The sequence below is a fragment of the Micromesistius poutassou genome (genome assembly GCF_964030765.1).
Source record: "Micromesistius poutassou genome assembly, contig: SCAFFOLD_850, whole genome shotgun sequence".
In the NCBI taxonomy this organism is placed as follows: domain Eukaryota; kingdom Metazoa; phylum Chordata; class Actinopteri; order Gadiformes; family Gadidae; genus Micromesistius; species Micromesistius poutassou.
This window is the reverse complement of record NW_028177409.1, coordinates 10,574-20,131: the sequence shown is the minus strand read 5'-3', so window position 1 is coordinate 20,131 and position 9,558 is coordinate 10,574. Positions and strand designations below refer to the sequence as shown.

The 9,558-nt window shown below is 46.0% G+C and overlaps 1 protein-coding gene and 1 non-coding gene across 2 annotated transcripts; both read right to left on the bottom strand.

Annotated features, from left to right (window-relative positions):
* Positions 1 to 3,308: 3,308 nt before the first annotated feature.
* Positions 3,309 to 3,382, bottom strand: AC3HAE_046014 (transfer RNA arginine (anticodon UCU)). Its single transcript has one exon. It is a non-coding gene; the product is annotated as a tRNA-Arg (tRNA).
* A 1,368-nt stretch (positions 3,383 to 4,750) lies between these two features.
* sdhc (succinate dehydrogenase complex, subunit C, integral membrane protein) lies at positions 4,751 to 9,558 on the bottom strand. The gene is made up of 6 exons (XM_084491026.1): positions 9,521 to 9,558; positions 8,510 to 8,569; positions 8,046 to 8,147; positions 6,856 to 6,917; positions 5,272 to 5,435; positions 4,751 to 5,104 (listed from the first exon to the last, which is right to left on the bottom strand). The coding sequence occupies exons 1-6, from the start codon at positions 9,535 to 9,537 to the stop codon at positions 5,000 to 5,002; spliced, it is 510 nt and encodes a 169-aa protein (XP_084347152.1). The 5' UTR covers positions 9,538 to 9,558; the 3' UTR covers positions 4,751 to 4,999.

Sequence of the window (9,558 nt, the reverse complement as noted above, 5' to 3'; positions counted from 1 at the left end):
AAATCCAGTTTAACAAAGCTAAGGGGGGTGAACCAGCGTGTTATCCAATTGTTTGTAACCGACCGAAGGAAGGATGAAGGATGAAAGCTGAAGACTTAGGGCTTAGGGAGAAGATGCACCTGTCGCGCGCCGAGGATACGCCGTGCGTCCCTAGCGCGGGACCGTATAGCCTGGCAGGCTAGGTCACATCCGACCGCGCGCACACTTTATCATTTTAATACCAGCTCGGGCTCTTTCCCGTTCCCGTCCCCGTCCCCCGTGCTCTCTCGCTCCCCCCCCCCCCCCCCCTCTCTCTCTCTCTCTCTCTCTCTCTCTCTCTCTCTCTCTCTCTCTCTCTCTCTTTCCCACTCAAAGATGCACATTTAAAAATAGCACAACCGAGCATCTGAGAAACGCTCCCTCCTCGCTGCCGTGACTATGGGAAGGTAGCCTTCGGGACGGGCGGTGCGAATAGGGCGGGGATTCTCGGGGGGGGGGGGCGTCGCATGGGGGGTGGGGGGGCTGTGTTTATTGTTGTTCCTTTTCTTCCTGTGGACCGGAGTGATGGCGAGAAATAACAGCCAAAAAAAAAAAAACTCGGGGATCACGTCACGAGCGTTCTAATCCCCACAACAATGAGCAATCGTTCAGATTAGTTCCGAGTGCACGGCTCTATCGGCCAAAAAGCCCCATGGACACGTCACGTTCGGTCCCACGGTACAAATCCGCTTCGCCGCTATAAGGACCCAGGGTCCTCGGGTTTATTTATTTCCACTCACTTTTCCACATATTGTCCCGCACAGATCGACACAGAGTGACACTTCTCAAATGGCTGAAAGAGGCTTTGCTGCTGCAACAACAGTTTCTTTCTAAAAAAAAAAAAAAAAAAGGCTATTTGCCGAGCTAGTGCCAATGGCGAGGGAGCGCGAGGGGGCAACGCGTATGCAGCCCCATAACGAGACGTATATTCACAGTCACATTAGAACATGCGTGTAGGTTTAAGGACCGCACGGCGCTGTAGCGGAGATAGCCTGCGGATTACGCCCAGCACTTTGCCGGAGTTATAGTGCACAGAAACATTCCAGGACACACAAACACACCGCCGGTGACATGTGTCTACTAACCGCCTTATATAGGATATCCGCCTCGTACGATGCCCGCGACCATTCATGTACAGTGGGGAAAAAGGGGTGAAATACTCTCTCTCTCTCTCACACACACACACACACACACACACACACACACACACACACACACACACACACACACACACACACAAACACACCGTTGAACGCTGCCTTTCCGAAGTCGTTTTGGGCACGAGGAAATCGGTCGTAGATGTGTCCAATATAAAGTCCCGCTTTGGCGCGAAGCTGTCGCTCTTGAGCAGTCTTCTATCAATCCGCTTTTTAATGACTTTCGGGCTTTCGTATCCACAGCCTTTCGACACACAACAGAGCTCCGTAGCTTCTCTCTGCCTCTACGTACTCTCTCTCTCTGTGTGTCTCTCTCTCTCTCTCTCTCTCTCTCTCTCTCTCTCTCTCTCTCTCTCTCTCTCTCTCGCTCTCTCGCTCTCTTTCTTTCTCTCGCTCGCTCTCTCGCTCTCTCTCCCGCTACCGTTCACTGCAGCAAAAACAGTCTGTCTGAAAGACGAGAGGGAGGGGAGGGAGGGACAACTGAAGGGGATGGGGGGTGGGGGGTTGAAGCAGCGCGTGGGGAGAAGGTGGGGGGGGGGGGGGGTAGGGAGGGGATTTTAATACGATTTGGCCCGTACCAGTGGGATAACAGGACCAGAGCGCGCGTGCAGGCCTACTGGCTGGGCGCATCACGCATGCAGGAGATGAGCGATAAAGTGCGATGTAAACACGAGGGACCAGCTGACGCTCCGCCGCCGCGATTGTCATGGATCTCTGTGGCCCGATGTGTTGTTCTATGAACGGCATTCGGTTCACCAGACCTGGTCCGTCTCGCAGATGGTTCTACTTATAGCCTAATGATTTCGACTTGAATAATCGTTTATAATTAATTGGTCGAGTAGCCTATATATAAAGGCTAAAAGTATACGGGATCCCAATTTCTCAAGCCTGTGTTTATTTTTCTTATTAATTGTTGAAGATGTTTCTTGGCGGGTGTTTGGAGGTGTGTGTGACCGTTCACCGCGTGGGCGAGCAAGGCCAGGTAGACCCGTGGTTGTAGGTGTTCATAGAACCGGCGTCCAACGAGGAGGAGGGGAACAGTTCAACTCTCTCGGGGATTAGGGATTAGTTTTGCTGGGGGATTAGGCTGTGCGTGTGGTGGTGGTGGTGGTGGTGGTGGTGGTGGTGGTGGTGGTGGTGGGGGGGGGGGGGGGGGGGTTGGCGTGTGTGTGTGTGTGTGTGTGTGTGTGTGTGTGTGTGTGTGTGTGTGTGTGTGTGTGTGTGTGTGTGTGTGTGTGTGTGTGTTGAGGGGGGGGGGGCATGGTGGTTAAACATGGATGGCGGGCGGCACTAGCACGAACGCCCAATCACTATCGGCGACAAACCGAAGACGGTAGACGGACAAAGCAGAACAAAAATCAATGAGAAACCGGGAGGGCAAGGGGATCTTGAAATAAGCAGCTGCTCCAGTCCGCTGGAGTGGGCACTCATTCCCTCTAACGCTCTCTCTCTCTCTCTCTCGCTCGCTCTCGCTCTCTCGCTCTCGCTCTCTCGCTCTTTGTCTCAATAAGAACTACATGAGAAATTAGAAATGCAGCATCTGGGATCATTAAACAGTTGTTATGAGACACGAAATGGCCTGTAATTCCCATATAAATGCCGCTGCGTTAGAAAAGCCTTGTTCTAACAAGTGAGTGGACAGCTCCAGGTGCTGGTGGTCGTGTGGACGTGGTCGTAGATGTATGGCCATTGGCCTGAGCTTATGTGTCAGAGCATTGACAACGGCTGGTGTGGCGCACGCAACCCGAGGGTTATAATCAGTGTTCGCAAGTTTATATAGGCCTAAAATAAAGTGATAAGTTCCTAAAGATTAGTTGTTATTATTAACAACTGTTGTTATTTTGTATTTTTTCCCACGTTTCATTGGATGCATATATTTTTTTAATGCCGTCCAATCGATTACATTTTAACATGGCCAATTTACTATAAATATTAATGCTCTCCTGCCCTTAAATCGTTTATTTTTACAAAACTCATTACATTTTGGAAATGGTTACACAAGGTGGTTACACTAGTTCTATGTCGTAATCTTCTATCACAATCCACGCTGATTGCAATTCGCATCGAAGAAACAAAAGCCTTATCCATCGCAATTATGTTGGTCCAATCTAAAAAGCCGCACACAGCTGTAATCATCTCTGCCGGGACTCGAACCCGGAGCCTCTGGATTAGAAGTCCAGCGCGCTATTCCATTGCGCCACAGAGACTGGGCCACCGACATTCATGAAAAGTGGGTTTATATTCCCCTCCCATCTCTGTGCTACATTCGCAGCATCCCGCAGCATCAGCACCACTGTGTTCTTGGCGATATGTTGATAGCCGGTAGGGGGTGCTGTAAGCGCATCAGCGTTTATGCAAATTACGACAGTGCTGTATATGACTTCAGAAGTCGCAATATTAAGATAATCAGATAAAGGGCCCACTTTATCTCAATGGGTAATTGCAGGGTGACATCCACCTACCCAAATGGCATTGAGAATAATTACGCTATAGGACATACTTTATGAAAATGAAGTAGGTCTCCTAGACCGGTGTAACCTCCACCGCTGGATCTCTAGACAACAATATATTGGAGTCACTCACAATCAAGTGAATTGAATTGTATTATAGTTTTCACTTGGTGGTGGGTCATTCGCATAGCATGGATGGTTAAGGAAACGTCTTCCCGAGGAAGCTCAGATTAAATTCTAATTGACGGGCAGTTTCCCTCTAGACCCCATGGCTGCAAGGCGATTGTATAACAAGCTAATACAGCTTGGTATTTTCTTCGGCAAACAAATCTGTACAATGTGACGGTTCTTCTTGTGAATGTTATTGATCATAAAAGACACATTTCCATATTGATTATGCAGACGCAGAACGCCTGCTGCTGCCTCTCTGAACATATTCGTGTTGCCCCTCTCTGCCCACCGTGAATCGTGCTCGTTACCCGAGAACACAAGTTTGATTAGACGTAACGTCACAAGCCTGCGTGTATCGAGCCACTGCAGAAGGCTGCAAAAACGGCTCAGGTGCGATGCGCAGTCCCGTTGTGGCTCGGTGGGAGTCCAGGCCTGAGGCAAGGCAGCAGTGTGGATAAATCCTATCAACACATGTACCAGCTTCCTCTGCTCTGCTGCCGTTTCAGCTTTTCACACAGTCTCCCCTTCCCGCTGCCACAAAAATGATCTTTGCGGGCTGCTAAGAGAAACAATGAATGGCAGCCTGGTTTCCAAGTGGATTACAGGCACACTGGTCTAGCGCTAAGAGTGATTAATGAATTGACGTCACCTCTCCATTAGATAAATTACATGAAGGAGAAACATGTAGGTCATGTCTAATTTTAGCCATGGCTGTTTAAGACACTACAAAACTAAATAAAACTAGGTCTCATTTGCATGCACTTTGAACTTCCGTGCCTCACTTCCACTGGTATTGCTTCTCCTATTATGAATCAGCTTTACTAGGTGAAGCAATCATGTTATGTAATAGGTGAAACAACTGTTTTGATTCACCCATTACCTATTTCCATCCTTTTGAATCCCACGGGGGACAACCTTGGTTTACTCTTTAACAAACCATCACACCACATCGTGTTCCACATAATATAATATTTTATTTAATTCATGTTGTAGTAGAGTGCAGGGCCTCTCTCCGTGAGAGAGAGAGAACATATAAACACACAGAAATAAAGAAGAAACAATCCGGGCCCCTTCATGTCCACATATCTTAACCCTCCCTTCACTCAAGGGCCATCTCTTCCATTCCCATCCCTTGTGGTCTTCATCAGTGCCTCGACCCCCTCCCTCCTCATCCTCATTCTCCTGCCCGTGTGTTCCGGTGTCTCAGAGGCAGGTCAGGGCCAAGGACGCAAGGACGGACAGAGCGATGACCGTGTAGCCTGAACGGTAGACCTCTGGGATTTTAAAGCCCTTTCCCATGTCCCAAATCTGGGGAGAGGAAAGGAAGTGATTAAAAGACGAGACCAGATCATTTGAGGCGTCACCACGTGGGCGTGACGCACTGGCGCGCAGTCGCACGCTCACGCCCTCTGGCTCAGAATAACGCGAGAGCCGCTGACGATGGTGTCTGAAAGTGTTGGGAGTGTTTCTCTCACCAGATGGCGGACGCCGTTGAAGGTGTGGAAGGACACGGGGAAGGCGAGGCCAAACTTGGCGAGGCCGATCAGGTAGGGTCCGACCGACAGGGCGCTGATCAGGTCCAGGTAGTGAGTGTAGCTCCCCGGCAGGACCAGGGCCGCCAGGGCGAGGGCCGAGATGGCTGGGAAGGGAGGGGGGGAGGGAAGGGAGAGAGACGCAGAGAGAGACAGACAGAGAAAGAGAAAGAAAGAAGGAAGGAAAAAAAGAAATACAGAAAAGAGAAGGAGAGAAAGACGGAAAGAAAAAACGTTTACAATCGTGCAGCTTATCATTCTTTAACTGGCGGTCCAAAAGGTTCTAGTAGTATCATACATTTTTGTGCACCAGAAACATCAATTTCTCAACAATCATTTAAGAACACCCCACTCTTTGTCCATTGCTATCCAATCTCCACCTGCAAGTTTGCCTCCCTTAGCAGAGGGGAGCTGAAACAAGACTTTCATCCACCTTCGATGTCTGCGCAAAGTTGATGTGTCCTGTGTGTGTCTGTGTACGTGTTAATCAATGTTTATACCCTCCTCCTCCCACTATAAACGTGTAATGGTTTGCACTGCACGTTGTCTGCCTCCCTTACCCTGGTTGGATGACAGAAAGCCATTAACCTCCCAATACGAGGCCGCATGCCATACATGCAAAGCGCTGCCGTCCCATCGAATGGCTTTTGTTTTGTCACTCAACAGATGCTTTTACCCAGGATCAATAGTGATGGGCCGAAATGGCCTGGAAGTAGTCAAATGCTCAGAGCTGAATGGTCTGAAGAGAGTTTTTTTGTTGTGTTGTTTTTTTTGTTTTTTGTCGATCATGACCGCAGTAGATAACTGAAGCAAAAGGAGCACTCACAACAGCCAATTCAACAGAAGTATATACTGACAGATAGAGTGCTTGCAGATAAAACATCCAAGCCATATCATGTACTGCCTCTAGGCTCATAAAAAAAAAGTTGCTCTTTGTTTTAAGACTCAATTAAGGGTAGATTGCAAGTTTAACCTTTGACCCATTTTAGAGACTTAACTTTTAATTATGGAGAACTAAAACATAGATGTGATTTAATGTAATGGATTTACAGCTTGAATTAAATTACTCTGATAACCCTTTTCCACCAACACAGAGTAGGTGCCATTCCAGTTTTCGCACCTAATTTAGACAAAAAAAGGAATTTGTTTGGAAACTAAATACTTGAAATGCGAACCACGACAGCGTCAGTATGGCGCATCATTAAAAAAAAAAAAAGTCTGCTACGATTGTTGACTTCCAGTGTGCATTGCCCTCTTTTGAGGCTGCATCCGTCATTACAACAGCTCCACTCAGAACTGGTTGAAACGTGGGCTGGTTCGCTAGAAAGCACCAAGAAGAATCCAAGAATCCTGAACGGAACGGCTTCAAGAACCAGAGCTAATTTGCCGGAAAAGTGCTATCAGAGGAAATAAGAACGGTGTGGGTTTGGAAATCTCAGGGGCCTTAATTAACCTATTGGCCCACCAAGATGGGCCGCTAGGTGAAGGAATGGAGGGCAGCGCCAGGGCATGCGTAGCTGTAGTTACCTCCGCTGAGTCCCACTCCAGTCCCTCTGTGCGTGATGGACATCACCATGGGGACAGACCAGCTGGAACACAAGGTCATTGCTAATTAGTACAGTACGATTTGAAGGCCTGCTCGTCAATGGCATTGATCCAGAGCCAGGGCACAACAGGAGGGGTTGGCTTTCAAACCCCAGATTTTGCAGATGGATTCTTTCTTTGCTATACTTGGCATTCAACCAGCATTGCTGGGATAGACAGTTTATGAAGTCTGCACAAAATAAACTGTTGAGATTTAAAAAAAAAAGACAAGCAGACCCGAACACTTTATGCACTTGCCGTTTCTGATTGGCCCAAATATTGTGCTCTGCTGTATCACCAGACATCTGGCTCAATTTGAGCCAATCACAAATTGCAATTGCTAAAACCAATTTCTCCCTGTAGTCTTATTTTAGTTCGATTACGCTCCAAATTATTCTCTTTTGAAACACAATCATGTATTACATTTTCTGATTTAAAAGATCAGCAGAAAGTACTTCAACTGGTTTAGTTTTAAAAACATTCTAAATGTTTACCCTGCCTTTTGACAGATGTTAAACACACTCATTGCCATACGCAAAAGGTTTTTAGTATTAACTAGTGGGATCACTGAAATGCAATCGCAGAGCAAACTAACACACCAACCTGGAGGAGTTCAAGGGCCAGAGAGACCAAGCCTTAAGTTATGTTAATAGCAAAGAGGGAGGAGAAACTGCTAGTTAATGATTAGAAAGTATGTCTTCAACTCTAAAGGCAAAACGTTTCCCTAGTCGGAAGGGATGGGGAGGGGGCAGGGGGGGGCACTATGAATTTTTAATAAGAGCATGATTGCGCTTTAAAGAGCTTATTGCAGGAGGTGAGTCCAGATGCATGTAAATCAGCTGGAATCGTGCTTATTAGCTGTAGCCTATTCCACTGCTCCACGAAAAAGCACTCAAATGATGAAAAGACCGTGTGGTATGAACTGGGGATTTTTATGGTAATAGTCTTTGTACTTTGGGTAATATATGGTAATAGGTTTCATACACTCCCTGAAACTATAGAAGCCAAAATGAGACAGAAGCCAAGACAGCTGAACAATTTATTTTTATGGAATATAGTGTCCCAACTCCTACTGGTGCTTTGGGAACCGGGTCCTTGGGCTACAGCCCCATGTCGGTAACGGCCCCACCTACTTGTAGACGGTGATATGTGGAGACATGGGTCGGCTTAATTTGTTGTTTTTGGCCCAAAACTTGTTCATCTCTTCCTTTGCTGTGGTGCCCATTGGAGCGGTACTGTGGGGCGGGCACACACACACACACACACACACACACACACACACACACACACACACACACACACACACACACACACACACACACACACACACACACACACACACACACACTTTAAGTATCCCCTAAAAGGTATTGCTTTGGGCACAACGATGGCACTAATTTAATTATAAGGCTATAAGCCATAATTACAACATCTCAGTGTTTTTAAAATTAATATTTTCAGACAGGAAAAAATAGAATCAAAAGCCTGACAATTCAAAGGATGTCAATCAAATTTCAAAGTTACATATCTTTGAAAAATACCAAATAGAAAAGCCTATACCTCTAGTGCAGTGCACTAATTAGCAAACACTACTTACTGTCTGCATAGCACAGCATATTGCGGTCTAGACAGGCACACACCCTGCCTGGCTAATGTCCTGCAAAAAAGAGACACAGGAAAAGTGGGACTTTGTGGTTAGAGTAACAGGTTTAGCAAAGTGTATACAATAAAGAACTAATGATCATATTCTCTGCTGATTATTTAACTGTTAAAAAAAATTAGACTGATCTGTTAAATTGTAAAAGGGATCAGTTATCTCAATAATTTAGTCTATGAAAGCACAGAATGTTAAAGAGACAAAAATTGCAGTAAAGTGCAGGGTCAATACCGTACCTAAAGATTAGATTATATATATATATATATATAAGATATTGATTAAATATTTTCATTTTAATTGCGTGCGAGTGTATACATCCAGGCTTCTGTTTATTTAAGATTGTATAGTGTTAGAGGCAGCACTGATAAGTCATGGGTCCATTGCACATGGGTGCTATGACCAGCCAACGCTAACTAAGGTCAACTAAGGTCTGACAAGTTATTTAACCGTAAGCCAGTTTGACCACTCAACGAGTACATTGGCATAAGTCTACGACGCTAAGACTAAAAACAACTGTATTGGTTTTTAAAGCAGAATGTATATAAAGTCGTATATTATGAGCTTATTTGATTTTAGTAAAGCACAAGCTAAATCATATATATGAAGGAAATACACGCAAACGCGAATACGGGGCAGTCACGATGTCACCCAATGTCAAAACACGAACCAATTTGGACATAACGTTACATTTAATTTATTATTTAGACATCGTTAAATCTTAAAAGCATATATCGGCTCGCTTTGAACCCCTTATTAGGGCGAGTTGGCTGGCTAACATCTACGTTAGCTCGCTAGCTAGTCCACATTATAAGGCAGTACATGTAGAGCAACGTGATTCCGACGAAGAGAGACGAACACTACTTTCAGTCATATATATCCTAGTAGTCCGGTCATTACATCAGAAAACATGAGGAAGATAGCAATAGTTAATTACAAACAAGTCGTACTGACCTTAGAAGCAACGCCATGTTTGACAAGCGCTGTAGGGA

Coding starts and splice junctions, on each gene's coding strand:
- sdhc (XM_084491026.1), bottom strand. Junction 6,918..8,045: donor CCACATATCACCGTCTACAA/GTAGGTGGGGCC, acceptor CTTGTGTTCCAG/CTGGTCTGTCCCCATGGTGA. Junction 5,436..6,855: donor TGGAGTGGGACTCAGCGGAG/GTAACTACAGCT, acceptor CTCCCTTCCCAG/CCATCTCGGCCCTCGCCCTG.